The sequence below is a fragment of the Eschrichtius robustus genome, chromosome 11 (genome assembly GCF_028021215.1).
Source record: "Eschrichtius robustus isolate mEscRob2 chromosome 11, mEscRob2.pri, whole genome shotgun sequence".
NCBI lineage: Eukaryota > Metazoa > Chordata > Mammalia > Artiodactyla > Eschrichtiidae > Eschrichtius > Eschrichtius robustus.
Window position 1 is genome coordinate 74,341,131 of NC_090834.1, and position 20,004 is coordinate 74,361,134.

Sequence of the window (20,004 nt, forward strand, 5' to 3'; positions counted from 1 at the left end):
AAGCAGACTTCTAGTTGTGTGACCCTGTGCAAGTAACTTCATCCCCTAATGCCTAAGAGTTCTCACGTGTGAAATGGGCACACGGGTATCCCCTGCTTTACAAAAGTTCGCTTTATGCCACTTTGATTTTACAAAAGACCTACCTTTAGCACCTGTTTTTGATAACCAAAATCCAAAGGGGATTTTCACTTTCACAGAAAACGTAATTGCTTCTTTGCTTTATGCCACTTTGGCTTACTAAAGGTTTCATAGGAACACTCTACCTTCAGATAGCGGGGGAAACCTGAAATAATAGCACCTACCTCATAGGGGTGTTGTAAGAATTAAAGCCTTTAGCGCTATACCCAGCGCTAAAGTACAGTACTACGTAAGTGTTACCTATCATTATCCTACATTGCTCAAGTTTGTGTTCAAACTGTGTGAGGCTCCTAATGCCCTAATGCTGGGCCCCAGCAGCCTGGCAGGGCCTCCAGAGTCTCACCTTGGTGGTATGGCCCCATGCCTTCCTGGGAGAACCGCCCAGCGAGATGTCCACACTCCTTCTCTGGTCCGGTGGCTTCACAGTGACCCTCTCTGCTGGCGTGTGTGGCCGCCGGGGTGGGAAGGCCCTCAGGGGCCCCGGGGGAGGGATGTCCGAGGGAGATGGAGGCACAGAGATGGAGCGGGGCACCTCTAACATGCTCCTGCTCCGGCCCTGGTCGGTGAACTCTGGGGAGCCCGCACAGATGGGCGCCGTGGGGCTACCGTGCCGGAACTGCTGGCGCTGCTGCCACTCGTAGAGCTGCCACACGGTGCCGTCCCGGTGTGCCCGGCGCTCCTCACTCGACATCTTCAGGTGGCTGGCTCGGTCCTGCGCGTACTTGTAGTCACTCGGCAGGTTGCGGGGAGGGGGTGAAGAGCCCCCTGACGGGTGTCGGCTGCTCTTGGGAAGAGTCTGGTAGTTTTCTGGGAAGGACAGGGATTGGCTGGGACCCTGGCGAGGAAGGGTCTGGTCCAGGGGCAGGCTGAGGAGAAAGGAGAGGACAGGTAAGAGGACCAGCAAGGGGTCTGCTGGGCTTCTGGAAACACAGCTAGGCAAAGCCACAAAGCCAGGCACGTGAGGGAGCCCTGTACGAACCCCAAAGAACAATCAACGCAGACACCCAGGACTTCAGTCGCTTCTTCCCTTTGCAGAGGAGTCCTAAACCACTTTATCCATCAACCTTGGAGTGTCAACCCCCCTACCAGGCCGACTTGGCTGCCCCACTTCAAGTGCAGCATGATTAAACCTGCCTCGCTCTCTCTTGCCATCAGTCAGCTTTTCCATCAGGTGTGCACATCTCTAGGCGATGCCTCACGATTCTCCCGGTCACCAAGATGTTCCCCAGCACCAAGTCCTGGAGGTTCTTAAAGGAAGTGGCTGGCATCAGTTCCTTTCTTTCCCTAATAAAGGGTCTTTAATCCAGATCCCGATTAACTACCTCCACCCCGACAACTCTGAGACCTTCCTAACTAGTTTCCATGCTGTACAGAATCAGCTGCTTGGATCTAATCACTCCTGTGCTCCAAAACCATCAATGGCTCCCTAATGCTTACGAAATAAAATCTAAACCCCTTCTCCTGATACTCACAGCTCTCTAGCACCTGACCTCAACCCACCTTCCCTTCCTGCTGTTTTCTCACTGCTCCTCCTACCCGGGCCAGGATCAAATTGGGGCAAGTTGGCCGTCAAGGGGGCACCCCCCTCTCAGGTGCACCCCTGCACTTGCTGGAGCCTGAGTGTAAGGGCCTCACCCTAATCTTGCCTGGCCTCCTACACACTTGGACAACTTTCTGCAGTAGAAGAAGCAGAGGAAGTCTGACCTAGGGTTGAATCCACTGGCTGTGTGACCTTAGGCAGCTTACCTGACTGCTCTGAGCCTCATCTTCCTTACCTATAACATGAGGACAGAACTACCTGCCTCCTAAGGCTGTCCTGAAGAATAAATGAGACAGGAAGAGAACACAGGCTCCTTGCCTGATACACAGGCGGTACCTTCACCAGTGGGTGCTCCCTTCCCACTTCTCTCTCCTTATTCTCATAATACTGTTCCTCCTTCCCCTACCTATATGGGCTCACTTTGCCCTATCACCAAATCTCAGTCATTCTCCAGGACACTGTCCCATGCCTCTTCCACAGAGGCCTTCTGCAATGCCACGGCCCTCAGGGTTCCTGCCCTGCTCTGACCTAGTTACTGTATAGTCTGTAACTTTTCCAAGGTCCTGTATTGATGTAACCTTTTCCTACTCGTAAGCTGTCTCTTCCCCAGCCAAGCTGTAAATCCTTGCGGGGCAGCAACTGTGTCTTACATTCTGCGGTGTTGTCCGCGGTCTGGGAAAGTGCTGACACATAACCAGCCCTTCAACAAATACTCCGGCACACAAAAGCTGGATAGGATGGTGAAAACTACTACCGACCAGCCATCTTATTTTCTGAAAGAAAAATTCAGCAAGGGCCAACTACAGTTTTATTAAGCTTTAAGAGTCTAACCTGAGAGGCAGCAGGATGTAAAACAGACAGGTTCTGGAGTCAGGCCTGGGCTGGAATCCTGACTCTGCCTTTACCTATCAATTTTACCTAACAAATCTTTATACAGCAGCGCTCACCAGACCTTGTTCTAAGCTCGAAGTGTAGTCCAGCAGCATCAGCACCACCTGGGAGCTTGTCAGAAATGCAGGTTATCAGGCCCCACCTGAAATCAGGAACCCTGCGGGTGGGGCCCAGCCACCGGTGGTTTAACAAGCCCTCCAGGTGGTTGATGTTTGAGAAGTGATGTTCTAATTGTTTTTAAACTCATTGATCACTCTCCTTACTGTAAAATGGGGCTACTAAGAACCATTTAATAGATTGTTGTGAGGATTAAAAGCAGCTGTCATTCAAAAAATGGTGGCTTTCTTTTCCCTTTTTATCGTTATCTTTGCAGTTACGGGAGGTAATTTTAAGATCTCTTCAGCTTGCCCAGGTTGTCTCCTTGCCACCAGGTGGCAGGGTTTGCTATGGATTTCCCAGAGTCAGAGGGGAATGTGTCTCTGAGGAAGGGGCAGTGCCTGAACCCTCAAACAGCAGTGGTGGCAATGGCAGAAACCAGGCTGGGGGCTTCCCCCGGGGAGTTCATGACTGTTCTGACCATTGCTCACTCTGCCTGAAGCAAAATGCAAACGATGCAAAGCACGTTCCAGCCACACTCGCTCCATACACCCCTTCAGTCTGGCTCTGCAGCCCACTCCCCATGCCTGCCTGTGGTGTTCAAATGGTCAGAGCCCACCGCCGCCAGGGCAGTGCCCCAAAGCCCTCAGCTTATCCTCTAGCCTGTGCCCTCTGCGTATGCACTGCTTGCTATCCTCCCAGAGCTGGCCATTTGGGGGTGACCCCAAAGACCCCAGTGCCAATGGTGAGTCCTGGTGCCAGAGGCCAAACCACAGTAACTAACGGATAGTGGAGGGAGGGACACAGGAGGTAGGGTTGTAAGATGAGGTAAAGGTCACCCTGGAGCAGGCAGGAGCGCACAGAGCCGCTCTGTCCTAAGAGCAGATCCATTTGCTGGCCCCCAACCCCAGCTTTATCTAAAAGAAGGCTCGAGGTCTCCTGCCCTCAAATCCCGCTCTGTGCCATGGGGGGCTCCCTTTCCAAAAGGCACCTATATATTCTGATATAGCCCCTATAAAATGGTCATATCGAAACATGAAATCAAGTTTTATAACCAATTACTTATGCAGCAGGCAGTCCTCACCTGAGCTTCCACATCGGTTGTGTAGGACTTCCACGTTTTATTCTGTTCCTCGTGGTAATGTTTACATCCCTGACTCTACACCCACCCCTGCCATTTTATTTTACAAGTATGCATTACTTTAAACACCAGGGAAAAAATGGAAGGCTAGAATTTCAAAACAACCTCATAGAATGTGGTAAGATTCTAAGGGTGTATCAGTCTGTCCTTGCAAACCATCATTCTAAAGGAGTTTAATAAAGTGAAATATAATATACATCTCCAAGTACTGAAAGAGCAATTAGAAATAATTCCCTGTGTGGTCTAGAGCCGAGAATATGAGATCATATTACAGTTCAAATAACCCTCCTTCCAATGTCTAACGTGCTCCATCTAACGAGATTAGCACAGTCTCAATCATACACAGAGCAGGGATATCCCTCTCCTGTATTATCAACAGGAGGAGGTTCCTTTATTAAGCAGCCAGAACTACTTATTACTTGACTGTAAGAGATTACAAACACATCTTTAAGGAAAAAAAAAAAAAGATAACTCTGATATGCAATATGCAGTCCTTCCCAGATACAAGTGAACGATCAGACATTGAGCACCCTGCTTACACAGAGGCTGACGACTTTCTTCTCAAAGGGTCGTCTTCAATCCCTCACGTTTACTTTTCAGCCCCCTGAGAACTACTTCTATCACTAGACTGAGATTCCTCTTACTGAGTGCTCAATGACCTCCAAGGCCAACACACTGTTTTCATTTACAGACCTAATGTCTCCCTGCCCCTTAGATAAGAAGGGCTCGAACTCCCCCCTCACATCCTAGGGACAGTCCGACGCCTTCCCCAACCACCTCTTATCTCCTTGCAGTTGACTTCTCATCCTTTAGCTCCCCCATGTGCCCCCAGCCCCCATTATGTGTAGCAGAATAACGTAGGTCTGTGGGCTGCCAGAGCTATGTAGAGACATTTCACAACCACAACTTATAACTTACATAACTTACAACTTATACCAGCGGTACGGCTTTGCAAAGTCCTTTCTGCACCCCTGCCATAAAGCGTTTCTCAATGGCCATGCCTTCCTTCTGGTTCCCTTTGGCCTTCCCCTCGCATTACTCTGCCTCCTGACTTAACTTCAAAATTCTAGCTCTATTAAGAAGGTCTACTCATCTAAGCCCATCAAGAAGTTCAGTGGAACCAAAGGCCTCTGCTACTGAGCATGAGACCAGCAGAGACACCCTGACATTCCAGATTCTCCTTCCGTGGTGCCCAGCCTCCTCAGAAGGCACCGCATCCAGGGAGCAGTCTCATGCTGCCAACTGGACTCCTCCCAGATGAACCTTCCCTCACCACACTCCTGTTTTCCTCCTCCATCTTCTGCTAGACTTCTTTATGCAGACTCTGCTTTTGCCCACCCCCTTGGACTGGAGACCCTCAGGGTTCTGCCTTTGGCCCTCTGCTATTGTTCTAAGCTAGTTATTCTCAACCCTGATTACATGTTAGAATCACCAGGGGTAGGGGGGTTTTCGAAAACTCCTGATGTCCAGGCTGAAATTCGGATCATCAGAATCAGATTGTCCAGCATGGGACCCAGGCCTCAGTAAATGTCAAACCTCTCTCATATACTGGTATCACCTGGAGAGTTTTTAAAACAGACTGATGCCCTCACCTTGCCCCAGACCAAATAAGGCAAAATCTCTTGAGCAGGGCCTCAAATGACCAAATTGTGCGGCCACGATTAAGAACCACTGCTCTAAGCATTCAACCCTCGGTGATCTTGACTACTGCCAGGGCATCAGTTACCACCTCTAGGGCAATGACTTCCAAATCTCTCCCTAAGCTGAACCCACATTCCCTATAACCTACTGCTTATCTCCACCTGGCCACTCCACAGGTACCACATTCCTCTTCAAGCTCATTTCTTTCTCCCATGCTCACATCTTGTGCACAGCGCCACACCTACCTATTAACCAAGTCAAACTTGAATGTTAACCTCAACTCCATCTATGGCCCTCCTCACCTTCCAGCCCTGGATGAATCAGCTTCCCAAGCCCTATACCTACCCAATCTCAACGTCTATGTATCCTATCCATCCCCTCCTCACAATCCTCACCATCTTTACCGCTTTTGTTTAGGTCTTCCTCGCCTCCTACCCAAAATATGACCACCTCATACTTGGTCATGTTCTTTCCAGACTCTTCTCCATTTAACCATCTTCTATATGGTCACCAGAGCAAGTAGTTAACCTAAAATAGTAGTTTTCAGAGATGATGTGGGGTGGGGAAACAGGGACACTTTTGGTGGGGTATAAACTCAAACAGCATTGTTGAAGGTCAATTGTGTAATATCAATCAAAATTAAAATTACATATATCCTCCGACCTAGTTATTCCACTTCAAGTATACCTGCACTTGTCTGCAAAGACAACTGGGCACGGATATTCACTGCAGCATAGTTTGTAATAGCAAATGTTTATAACCAACCTAATTATCCATCAATAGGGAAATGGTATAAAGATCACTGTAGATGCATACAATGCAATACTCTGCACCATTTCAAATTAATAATATGTCTATATGTGCTGATATAGATAGCCAAGATATATTAAAATATCTATTGATATATTTGTTGATATATTAAGTGGAACAAAGCAAGATGAAGAACATGGATTTTTGTTTTGTTTTGTTTTTAATATAGTGGTTGGTCTTTGGGGAGTAGATCTAGGTTTCTGAAATAAAATAGGAGGACACTTATTTTTCAGTATTTACCCATTGGTCTTATTTGGATTTTTTACCTTGTAAGTAGATTACTGATTATTTGAGGGTACTGAGCAAAGAGAGATTTACACATCTAGCTATGAATTTGGTGATGAATTAGTAATGGGTACCGAGAAAACTAAGCAAGCTATAAGCATGAAAATTACCAATACCAGAAAATAAAAAATTGTACCACAAATGAAATTTAATTATTGTATACTACATGGCCCAGCTGTGAATATTTATACTTCACATTATATAATAATGTAAAAACTGACTAGTGATCTAAACAAAAATTATGCTATAACTATATTATGAAGCTGGGATAAGGGTAAGTGTGTCTTTGGAAAGGAAAGGTAGAGGGGGGGAATAAGAGACTTAAATCTTTATCATCTAGAGTAGAATGTCGAGAGCTAACTAAAACTGAAAACTCAAGAAACAGCAGTATAAGTATCTTATTTGGAAATATAGAGATAAATACATAAAACTACTAAAAGAATTGAAAGCGGTTGCCTCAAAGGTGGTGGAATCTGGAATAGGGATGGATGGGGTCATACTACTTAAATTCTTAAAACTATATACAGGTATTACTTTAATAAAAAAAAGTTTTTTAAACAAGGGGTAATTAAAACTGCCATTCTCATTTTGGGCGGGGTACATCAGAATAGCCTGGGAAATTTCTTCACCATATTCATGGACCTGCTATGTGAGAACTGAGATGAGGTAAGGAATATCTAGTCTGAAAAATCTCCTGAGGCCTCTTGCCTGCCAACACCCTTCAAACCACCCTCCTAAATATTAGAAACTATCATGCCATGCTCCTGTTTTAAGTCCATCAATGGCTTTCATGGGCCTTCAAGATTAAATCCAGACTCTTCAGTAGGAAATACAGGCTTATCAGGGCCAAACCCATGCCCTTCCTATCTGCTTCTATTTCTGGTTTCTCCTGCTTTTACCTGCCCTAGTCAGCCCCATACTGACTTCAGTTCCTAAGAGTTGTTATCAATACATACAAAAGGAAACAGCTAACTGATCACGAGTAGCTTCTCTCTGACACACTGTCTCCTCTACTGGATCCCCCTTCTGTTGCTAACATCCAAGTTGGGATACCACTTGTGCACTGATTGCTCCCAATCAGCATGTCCAACCAAATGTCAAACCTCCACACCACAATCCATATCCAAGTGCCTAACCTAACACCTCCCTCACTGGATAGTTAATAGGTTTCTCAAACTTAAAAGTCCCCAAAATAGAAATCCCGATTTGCCCCCAAAACTTGTTCCTGAGCCTTCCCCATCTCAGCAACCACCTGGTTGTTAAGTCAAAATTTAAGAGATCATCCTTGTTCCTCTTCCCTTTCTCTCATCCTGCACATCCAATCCGTTGACAAGCTTTTCTGTTTCAACCTCCAAAATGTACCTCAAATCTATTTCTTTCTATTTCCACTGGCACCATGCTGGACTACTGCAACAGCCTCTTCCCTAGGCTCTTATCTTCTTTGTGAATCAGATCACATCATTTACCTGTTTAAACCCTTCCAGTGGCTCTCCCTATTGCTTTTTCAAATAAAATCCAAATTCCTTACCTTGGACTATGAGGACCTGCACGATACAACCCCTGCCAGCTTTCCAATCTCATCAGCAGTAAGGTCACTTAGAACTACCTCCTAGGGTAACCTAGCCCAGCTAGGGTCTACCTAGCCCAGCACCAAGGATAGCAGCTTCCCTCCTCTGTGTCCTTGGGCAGTAGCTATTTTCAATAAAACACAAAATCTGATCAAACAGAACTGACACCTGGTCTGTCCCAGGAGGAAATGGGAAGGTATCTTAGCTACAACACAAAGGGCCTTCCTTCTGCTAGTCTGACCCACAACAATGTCTACCAACTGCTCAGGGAGTTTCCATTAACTCCCAGTGAGTTCTCCACCATCTAACCTCACAATAGCCCACCTGGACCAGATTAAAGAAGTTACACAACCCACACATGCATACAACACCCACATATTCACAAGAGCCCCACCCACCTAAAAAGAGGCCTAGCCTATTCCCCTTGGAGCACCACCGCCTCCAGACCCCACAGTGGAAAGTGTGGGCCTCACAGCAGGGAGAATGGAGAGCGGCACTTTAAAGCATGTGTATCAGGCCTGTGGCAGACTTGGCCTGAGCTCTGACACATCCACTGTGGCCCCTCCAGCCCTTGGAGGGCTTTCTGAATGCACCACGACTTTGCTATCTCGTCCCCAGTCTGAGGTTTGTTTTAGAAGCCTGAGGATGGCGAGGGGGATTTGCTGTCTTCAAAGTGAAGACAACACACAGTGGCTTCTAAGGACCCTGAATTCTTCCCATTCATAAATGTGTCCTAATTAATCTAAAATTATAATAAAATACAGATAGTGCTTTGCAAGTAGCAAGAGATGCATTCCCTCTAAATAATTAAAACCATTTCTTGAAGGAATGGGTATAATAAAGCTTAATGTCAACAGTGCCTGAGCACTTCTCTACGTGCCTGGAATTAAAAATGGATCTGTATTTACTCTAGCTGCTACAAATATTTCCCGGATGCAGAGAAGTAGCTAAGTAAGAGGAGAAGATCAGTTACTGTCTACATGCCGACAGTCTCGGGCACGCTCCCTGGGGAATGGGAAACCCCCTACCCCCGATATAATCTCTTGTGCACTTGGGAGGCTCATGGACTGAGTCTAAACTCTGCCTTTGCCACTTATCTGTGTGCCCTGGGCAGGTTCCCTCACTTCTCCAAGCCCCAATTTCTTTGTTTATAAATTGAGGCTATCACCCCTCCTTGCAAGGCTGTTGCAGGGATTTATGGAGATAACGGAGGTAGAGAGTTTAAGGCCGGCATGTACCAGCATGTGCTGGGTAAGTGATAGCTACTCTTATGACATTTTTATGCTCATTAGCGGCAGCGATCCTGAGTCCATTACTGACCTCCTGCCGTCCGCCTTCTGGGCCTTTGCCCACTGCTCCACGTGCGCCAGGCTGCTCTTCCTCTGGCTGTGCTTCTCAGGGTTGGTCCTGGAAGGAAAGGCCCGCTGGTACCCGCCAGTCCCGTTCTGCTCTCCTGGGCCAGATGTGACAGGCAGCACACCGTTCCTCTCTGCCCTTTGGGGCTGAGCCTGCTGGCCTCTCGGGCCACTGGGTAAATCCACGAACAAGGAATCCTCTTCGGCTGGCGAGTAGGGGGACCTGGCCTTGCTCCTGTCCCGCTTGCCCTCCAGTGGGTCCCTCTGGGACCGGGACCGGTCTTCCTCCTGCTCCCGCCTCTCGAATCCAAAGGAATCCTCGTGGTTGCGATGAGAACAATCCCTTGCATGTCCGGGTCCCATGCGGCCACATTCTCGACAGGACTCTGTGTGGTTGGCCTGGGGGACCGCCTGCCGCTCCACCTTCTCCATGTCCCTGCAATGACAGCAGCTCGTTCAGCCCAATCCAGACTGGAGCCCCCGGCCAAGACTCCCCAAAGGGTACACTTTACACTCCAATTACCTCCAGGCCTTTGCATGGGCTCTTCCCTCTGCCTGGAGCTCCTTTCATACCCTATCCCCTTACTCTGCTGGCCTAACTTCTACTCCTCTGGGATCTGGCTTAAATGTCACCTCCTCCAGGAAGCCACCATACACACACACACCCCCAGTCTAGATCAGGATCTCAGCTGACCCCACTATCACACTAATCACACTGGACCATAACTGCATGTTTACTCATCTAGCGCCCAAGTAGACTATGAGTTCCTTCAGGCCAGAGGCCCAGCTGGCCATTCATCGTATGCCCAGAATTTCCATGAAATAACGGTACAGAATAGGAGCTCTATAAATACCAATGAACAAATAAATGGTACATGTGATATTCTCATGCCTTTCCCTTTTGCTGTTTGTCCACCTGTCTGTCTGGGGCAGGTCAGCTTGGATAGAAGGCTCCTGAGCCCAGGGTCTCTCCCACTGGCATCCAGCACAGCCCAAAGTACAATTAGCAGCATAATTAACATTCTTCCAAGATGGTGAGTAGAGAATTGGCACAGCAATCTCTTTATATGACTACTTATCTATCTTGTCAGGGAACTGCTCAAACAGGAACGCAAGAACACTGACCTGACAACAATTCTCTGAAGTATTATTAGTCAGATTTCAGAGATAAGGAAACTGAGGCACAGAGAAGATAAATGATTTGCCCAAGACCATACTGCTGGGAAAGAGAGACACCAGGGCTTAATCCCAGGCAGACTGCAGAGCCCATGTGCTGTAGCCACTGCTCTCTACTGCCTCTCCAAATGCATGTCCATGATCTGCACATACGCAGACTTGGAAACTGCAAAGGAGAACGGGGTGGGGGTGACAGGGGAGGATGTGAACCAAGGCTAAAGAGCTTCTGGGGCATAGAGAAGGGCAGGTTTCTTTCATGGCCCATCTCGCACTGGAAGCTGCCTTTCTCCCCACCTCCTTGGGTCCTAGTTATGTCTGCCTCCTCATTACCTGACACCAGAGACACAGCAGCAGCAGCTCCATAAGCTTAGCAGAGTTTAGACTGGGGAGGCAGGGGAACCCACTCCAGCCTAGCTCAGAAGGACCAGAAAAATTACCAGGGAACCTTGAATGGGCAGCTGGGCGACTTGTGCTCCTTGGTAAAAAGGTCCTGGTCTAGACATCCATCACTCCTTGAAATGGCCAAGCATGAGGGTTCTCCATTTCAACAGGAGAACGAACAATGGAAATGCTGTTGCATTTACATCTCGGTGGCCAGACCTCAGGTGTCCCTGCAACAACCTCAGAACCTCAGCTACCAATAATCAGCACTGATTCAGGGCAGATCAATCCAGTCAGGGAGCTGGTTAAAATGTCAATGTAAAGTGAAAATACAAACCCTAACACAGGTCTGCTTCTTAGTGTGTGCAGGCCGAACTGTTGGCCTTCACTTAGGCATGGAAACTGAGAAAAGCAGTCTCACATCTCATGTCCATGTACTCGTGACTTCTCCATGAAAACCCAAAGCTTTGTGGGGGAGGGGGGGGGAAGCTTGTTTGGACCTCCTTCTATCCATCACTAGGGGACATCTTTCCCCCCATCTCCCACCCCTTCTTCTAACAGTGTTTCAATTTTCATTTGGGGATCACCCTCCCCCACGCTCAGTCCTTGTGGTTTAAAAGGTGCTGCTGACTCTACAAGTCCCTGTGGAGCTGAGGCTCCAAAGTCTCAGTGACTGGCTCAGAGGCTGACACATCACCCAATCCAGGCCAATCAGAGTTAGCTCTAGGACTCTGGTTGGAGCTGGTCTTGAGTTGCTACAACTACATGGGAAGCAGCTACTTGAGAGTGAAACCAACACCAAGAAAAGCAGACGGAGAGAAATAGAATCTTAAAGACTTGGCCTGAACTCCTAGATTTAGCCATACCTAAACCAGATATATCTTTGGACTTTTTGGTTGTGCATCAATATATTCTGTTTCTCCTTAAGCTAGTCTGAGTTTGGTCTCTATTACTTATAGCAGAAGGAGTCCTATTACATCATTTTATAATGACATATTTAGATGATGATCTCCAAGGACCCTTCCATTCCTAAAGTCCAGTGAGTCTATAAGCTCAAGTAGTAGGAATATATGGGAAATATTCAGGGGCCTGCACTTTAAGAAAAAGCAATTCTTACTGTAAGTTTTTAAAGGGACAACTCTGTTCCACAATGTACACATTACAGGTTTTAACCTTTGTCTTTCTTTTCTTCCTTTAATCCTCCCATCACCACATCAGTGTAACCCCAGCCTTCAAGTCATCTAAGTTGGCCTTTATCTTCTCTACTGTTTCTCAAATTCAGGAAACCACCCCTTAGTGGTGTGCTTAGGCTGCTGTCTAGAAGATTAAAGCTCTGGCTGCCCTCTGGGTCACACCCCAGCCAAGATACTGAAGCTTTATAACCTGGTTACTCTGATTGTGAGACCGAAGTAACTGTACCTCCTTGTTATCCCCACCACAAAGATAAACAGCCCCTTGTCGTAAAAGCCATGTAGTAAAACAAATATGCACCTAAATGGATGACATCAGAATTGAAGGGAAAAGAGGGTTTCTTCAATCGACAGATGAATGGATAAAGAAGATGTGGTACATATATACAATGAAATGTTACTCAGCCATTAAAAAGAATGAAATAATGCCATTTGCAGCAACATGGATGGACCTGGAGATTATCATACTAAGTGAAGTAATTCAGAAAGAGAAAGACAAATACCATATAATATCACTTATATGTAGAATCTAAAATATGACACAAATCAACTTATCTATGAAACAGACCCACAGATATAGAGAACAGACTTATGGTTGCAGGGGGTGGGGAGGTGTGGGGATGGATTGGGAGGCTGGGATTAGCAGATGCAAACTATTATATATAGAATGGATAAACAACAAGGTCCTACTGTATAGCACAGGGAACTATATTCAATATCCTGTGATAAACCAGAATGGAAAAGAATATGAAAATGAATGTATATATAACTGAGTCACTTTGCTGTACAGCAGAAATTAACACAACATTGTAAACCAACTATACTTCAATAAAATAAATTTTAAAATAAAATAAGAGGATTTCTTCAACTTCAGAACCCGGGGGTTGTGGGTACAATGTCTTAGCCGAACCAACTGTAACGGGGATTTTTCTTTCTTTACCAATCAACTTCCATGTATTTATTGAGAACCTATATATCCCCACTGGTACAGGCACTAGGGGATATAAGAAAGTAGTAGAGAAAATAGCCTCTGCTGTCAAACCCAGACAACCCTAAAGCCTGATTTAATCATGGTAACCACATTTAATACTGTTCTCATAAGCTGACCCCAAATCATGGAGTTTGCCAGTCTTTTCTAACCTTGGAATTAACTTATAACTACAAATATTAGTCCCTACTGTGTGTGTACATATGAGTGTACACACTCCAATACATGCCAACACGTCCTGATTATAAAGTTGATTGAGAAAGATAAACCCTTTTCTCAGATTGACACCAGCATTTACTGCAAAACAAACCTTTAGAGGATGGCTAAAAGAATGGTAGTCTGCTTGCTACCTGGCAGCTTTCTAGGCCCTAATACTCGGGGTTATGAACAGCTTCTATTTCCACAGCTGCTGGGACTCACCTCAGATAAGACGCCTTTGTGTCCAAAACGTTCAGGCTCTGGCTGCAGGTAAGAAAGGTGAAGGGAATGTTCCCGACTCCCCCACCTTACCTGACAAACATTTAACTTAGTAAGTTACAGGATTTAAGGCAAAAGTGTTTTTTGGTCTTCTCCCTGTCTCCTTGCATTCCCACCAATGTAACACATGACTTCTCAAATCAGGAGATCTGTCACAATAGATCTGCAATGCTCAATTTAGCACAGTGGTGGGAAAGAATGAAGTATCCCTTGGCTTTCAGTGACGGTGTCATTCAGAGAAGTTGGCCATGCAGGGCACAGATGTTCAGCTAAGATGACACAAGCCTTTCTTGTGCAGGTCATTACTATCATTGTGAGCACCTGGAATCAGTGACTATTCAAAAACACAGGGAATTCCTGACATTTGGTGACCATTTTGGCCACATGTGTCACTTCTCAAGCTTGACAAACCCAGAGGGCATAGGATTAGAGCCAGTCAGACCTGGATGCAAGAGCTGGCTCCAGCCCATAGAAGCTGGGTGACCTTGGGCAAGTCCCTGACCTCTCTGGTCTGAGGTTCCTCATCTGCAAAATGGGGACAAACTCCGCCTCCTTGGGTCATTTTGAGGGTTAAAGGAGACAATGCACAGAAAGAGCACAGCACCGGGGCTGGCACATAGCGTGTCCTCAAATGCAAACGTATTGGCTTCCAATATCTATTCCCTCCTTCTTCCTTGCCCCAGTTTTTTCAAAGTGGCAATGTACCCAACAAAAAACTTACATTTCCTAACCTCCCTTGGAGCTGACGGTGTAACATAAATCTGGCCAATAAGATGTGCACAGAAATTGCTGGATGGGTCTTCCAGGAAAGCCTTTAAAAGAAGGAAAGCTTAGCTCTCTTAGCTAACCCTTCCCCTCTTCCTGCCTGGAATTTAGACTCTATGCTGGATTGCAAGATGACAAAAATGAGGACGAAAGCCACCTGCCAAAATGTGGGTAGAAAGTGAGAAAGAGCCTGGGTCCCTGATAGCATCATGGAGCTACTATATGAGCCCAAATTAACCGACTCTGGATCCCTGCTAGTGAGAAAACTAAAACCCAATTTGATTATGCCACCCTAAGTTGGGTTGTTCTATTACTGGCAACCAAACGCAATCCCTAACTGAAACAAGGGCCTGAGCCCATCATTAGCAGGGACTGGGCCCCCCCCATTTTCAGCACATCACAGCAATGCTTTATGTCTGCTTAGAGAAAATCCTTGTTTTCCCCTGTAAGTGGGAAGAGCACCTATTTCAGACTGACGATACTTCTATCTTATTCCTGTCCCTCACATGAACTTGGAAGTAAAACAGATCATACCAAGCAGTTGTACGCTATTGTTTCATTCTGCCTCCAAACCCTTTATCTCACCAGGAAATAAGGAACAACATTTACTTCTATCTTGATGTTAAACACACACACACCTGAAATCTCAAAGACTTGGGTGAGAAAAGGAACGACAGCTTATAGGAGCTCGGCTGGACCTTGGTCCTGTTGGCAGACACAGCCTTCCTGTCGCAATCCCAGTGGAGGATCCCTCCCTACTCACCATACCTAAATGACCAAACTAACAGCCCAAGAACAAGGGTCAGGGCACTGATATCCTTAGAGAGTTTGGTCTGCGCCAGGTCAAGGGCAGAAGTTCCTGAGCACTGACCCCAAGGCTCAGGAGGACAGTGGGCTCAAAATCTAGAACCCACCCTGAGCACAGTCCATAGACTTGTATAAAAGGCTGAAGAGAATGGGCCCAAAGTCTCTAGGGAGCATGAAGGCAGGCTTGCTCAGCTGAATTAGTTCCTAGATTTGAGGAAGGAAATGGCTGGAGAGAAATGGAGACAGGAATTGGTTTCTACTTTTCCCCAGAGTTAAATAGGGCAGTTTCCCTGGGATGGGGGAAGATAACTTGCTGCCTTTCACGCTCTGCTCTAAATAAACAAGAAGAGGGCCTGTCCTCCCCCAGAGAAGAGTGAGACTGAAGGATAAATGAAGCACCAGACTCCTACCTGAGGCCATCACGTGCCTCAGCAGAGCGGCTATTGGCAAAGTCCCCTGTGAAGTTTTAAGGACCTGACAAACCAGACGAAGAAGAAAGGAAAGATATATAATGGCTGCCAGGTCTCCTCACTTTGTTCATTCCTGCCCGGAGAATCCTTCCCTCTTCCTTCTATCTGGGTAAGTAACGCTCAACTGTCACAGCCCAACCTGAGCCAGTCTGGAGTTCTGGCACACACCAAGCTCACTCACTTTCCATCTCTCTACGGCAGTTACAGTCTGGGTCATTCATTTTTTGTGGCCAATGCTTGGTTATTATATGCTGTGTCCTACTGTGTGCCAGGAACCTGACATAGTCCATCTCTAATCCCTACAACAATCTTGCAAGGTCAGTACTGTCAAGCCCAGAGAGGCTGAGGGCACTCACATGAGCACCAGATTACTTACAATAAATTGTTTCTACTGAAAGACAGGGACTATGGTGAGCACCTACTAACTGCAAAAGTAAGTTACGCTAAGCACTTTAAATATATTGTCTCTTCTTATCATTGCACAAAGCTAGAGATATTATTGTTTCATTATAGGTAATGAACGTGAAACTCAGAGAGGTTAAGCAACTTGCTCTGGATCATGCAAGCAGTGACATAAGCAGGACTCAAATTCCATCTGATCCAACTCCAAAGCCCTGCACCTGGGCTGAAAACATGTCTATACATTACTTCTGCCAAGGGTCCAAGGGGCTTGTCCAACCTCAGGTGTTGTCCTGCCACACTTTAACCAAAGTGATCAGAGTTTGTAAGGCCAAAGATTCCATGCTCTCTAGAGAGTGCAGATAGCCAGAAACGTGTGGGCCACTTCTGAGCAGGCTGATTCCCCACAATCAATCCCACAGCAGTGCTCAGACTGCTCTCAGACACCCCAAGTCCTTATGTGAACATCTTACAGGCGGAAGTTTTGTTCATCCATCCAACCATCCACACCCCCATCCATTAACTGAATGCTTACTACGTGCCAGGACTATTCTCATTTTCATGGAGCATACAGTCTAGCAGGGTGACAGTGAGAAAGCAGGCCAACATAACTTTAACATGAAAGTTCTATGCATAAGGAACGAAAGAGTGCTATAAGCAGAGGCATCTGACACACTGAGGGTCAAAGAAGGAAGAAATATGCATAGGCTAGGACCTGAAGGCTGTGCTGAATTGTCCTAATAAGGGTGAGGGCCAGGGGAGCAGATGAGCAAGGCCCAGAGGGATCCTGGGCCTCACGATATGGACCTCCATCTACCTGCCCAGAGCTCATCACAGTCTCTTCTCCCCCTAGCTCGCTTTGATTCGGCCATAACTCCCTAGCTTTCTGTTCCTTGAATAAACCGAGCTCATTCCTGCCTCAGGACATTTGTAAGTGCCGTACCTTCTGCCCAGAACACTCTTCTTCGAAGTTTTACATATGCAACTTTCGTGCATCAATCAGGCCTCACCTCCACACCTTCCCCATATGGAGGCCTCCCCTGACCACCCAAACAAAAGTGGCTACTCCCTGCCCCTTAGTCCCTCCCCATCTCATTCCATTTTACTGCCCTCATGCATAGATCATGATAGAAAATCATCGTGTTGATTTGTTTGCCTGTATACGGTCTCTCTCCCCCTCACCCACCCAAGAATGCATGGGACTTTGCCTCTCTACTGAAGACTGCTGTATTTCTCAGTATGCTTAACAGTGTCTGACACACAATATGCCCTCAATAAATAACTGTAGAATAAAAGACTAAGTGGACAAAAGTACAGACAAATGCACCCAATTCAATAATTTGAGTATGGTTGGGGCCGAGAGGATAAGGAATAGCATAATGTGAGCCAAAGGCACCTGCAGGGACCAGACTCAGGCAGGGATCAAAAACCCTACTAAGGAGATTGGATTTTATGCCAAAGGTGACTAGGCTATAAGTTCCTTCAGTCCCAAGACAGGACTATAGTTACACCACAGACCAGAGAGGTTTGGAAACCGATAAAAAGAGATAAGTTGTCTTCCGATAGGCCCTCCTATCTGAACTGCTTGTCAGTTTTGTGAACTGTAACACCAAGCTGACCTCCTTGCTCAGTGCTTTAGCTTACTGGAAAGAAAAAGACATCCTTAGACAAGAGAAGAACAACCAGTTCAACAGGGGGAAACTCAGAAGACAAATTTCAAGGAGGCTGTGGAGAATCAAAAACCAGAATCCAAAGTCTGGTAAGTGGAGGAACATGGAAATGGGGGAGAAGAAATTATGGACAGAAGGAGGTAGAGGGCAGGCTCTGGCAGCAGTGCTTGGTGCTCCTTACAGCGTAGGGCTGGGGTCTCAAGAATACTTGTCTATCAAGAGACCCTGAAGCCTGTGTAGGAAACAAGAGGACAAAGGGAGGAGGTGCAGCAAGGGTGCTCAGCTCCCTCTGTGGTTAGAGGATGTAGGAAGAGGCTGGAGGAGGAGAGCGGCGAGGGGCAGGCTGAGGGGCAGCGCTGCAGGGAGCCTGGGTTGCTGAGCCACAACTCACAGTGCTAGGGGATGGGCACATCCTGGCAAGGGAGAGAGTATGATTTGCTCACAAGAGATCCATCATCAATGTAATCCAGAGGATTAACGATGAAACTGGAAGGGTGCAAAGGAAAAAGACCCAATGACATTGTTAAACCAAACCCTATGGAAGCTAGCACATCTGAGATGGAGTATCAACTATGTCTTAGGCAACGTGCGAAGTAAGCACTTTATACACTCATTTAATCTTTGCAAAACCCCGATAACTTCGAAAAACTGAGGTTTAAAAAGCATACCTAAATTGCACAAGTGACACAGCTAGAAAGTAGTAAAGCTGGGATTTAAACCCCGGTCTATCCAACTTCAGAGACTAAACTCTGGGAGGGGTTAGTACTTAAGGCAAAAGAAATTGATACAGTAGGAAGTGGCCTGGATATTGGTTGCTTGCATCTCGTTTACCACATCCCATCAAGTCATTTCTCCTTCCTCTGCCCATAACCCTAGCATTACTTGGGAATCCACCCCTACCTGGCTCTCAGTCCCCATGGTCTAGTTCTCAGAAGTGAAGCATGTATCCCAGGTCTGTGCCAATCAGTACGTGCATTCCCTAGCCACAGTGTGTGATTTTGGGAATCAATGTGACCTAAGCCTGTCTAATCAGAATAAGATCTCAGAGCTTCTGGATAAGACTCTGGCTCTTTCCTGCTGAACTTAACTTGGACAACGCAAGTCTGGGGCTACTGTAGCTATCTAGCCACCAGGTCCTAGATATGCCAGGGACCTCCACATGGAGTTTAAGAATGAATCCAGCCCAGGCAGGCAGAGCCTGAGAGAATGACTTGTAATGATACTGTCTGAGCCTTGAACCCAACTGTTTCTAAAGCTAGAAGCTATCCTGAACTTTTCATTGACATGAATCAATAAATTCCTCCCCCTTTAAGGTAAGTGTGCATTTTCTTTTACCTGCAATCAGAAGTCCTAATGTACCACATTCATAAAGAAAGCATTTGCCTGTATGAATAAGGATAGAAGCTTTTGGGTGAGAAACAAGGAGGGAGAGAACAAAAAGCTATGGTTGGGGCCACCCACGTAACAGAGATGGAGGTTTTGCAGAGCATATCACCAAAGTGGAGGAGAGGCAAGATGTAGTCCTGCATGATGAATACTTCTAACTAACCAAATGTCTGAACATCTTATTCTGGTAAAATAGAACATTTAATAAGTCTGAATTTCCTTGGCTGACAATTTCATCTCTCAGAAAATTAAGAGGAAATGCTATTCTGCTTTTCGTCTGCGTCAGAAGGTATAACAAGTTTTTTTTTTTTTTTAAACGGGGAAGAAACCTTGGGCAAAGATGATTATGGGATTTTAAGAGTTTATTAAGAGCATAGTAAGAACACATTTTAAAAGTTCAGAGAAAAGCTAGGGACAATACAAATGGCCTGAGATCCGGAAGGCAGCCCAGTGGAGAAGGGACGGAGCCCCTCTAAAACCAAAATCTGATAGTTAATTACAAAATCTTCAGGTAGGAAAAAGTTAAAAAACAAAAAAAAAAAAATTCCTAATCTCAGCTAGCAAATTCATCCTGAACGGTTGAAGGCAGACATCACTTATCAATCACAGCACTTTTTCCTATTAAGCCTGATCTCATTCTCAAGTCATCTTTGACCCAGTGCCCTAGTCAGGCAAAAAGAACTGAGCAAAGCCGGGACACAAGAATGAACCCATTTAACAATGCTGGTAGAAAGAAACCAATGTAAAAACACAGGGAGCTCTCAGAGCTCACGTTATAAAAGGACACAAGAAATGCATCAAGCAGAGATAAAATACAAATCCAGTGGAAT

At 46.2% G+C, this 20,004-nt stretch overlaps 1 protein-coding gene across 6 annotated transcripts in view; it reads right to left on the reverse strand.

Moving 5' to 3' along the window:
- The window catches only part of PLEKHA7 (pleckstrin homology domain containing A7), a 208,872-nt gene that overhangs the window by 38,371 nt on the left and 150,497 nt on the right, over nt 1-20,004 (reverse strand). For all 6 annotated transcript variants that reach the window (XM_068555733.1, XM_068555731.1, XM_068555729.1 and 3 more), the window contains 2 exons: nt 9,431-9,901; nt 482-1,004 (listed from right to left, as the gene is read on the reverse strand). In XM_068555733.1, coding sequence (XP_068411834.1) covers nt 482-1,004; nt 9,431-9,901 — 994 coding nt within the window. The remainder of the gene's footprint in view (nt 1-481; nt 1,005-9,430; nt 9,902-20,004) is intronic.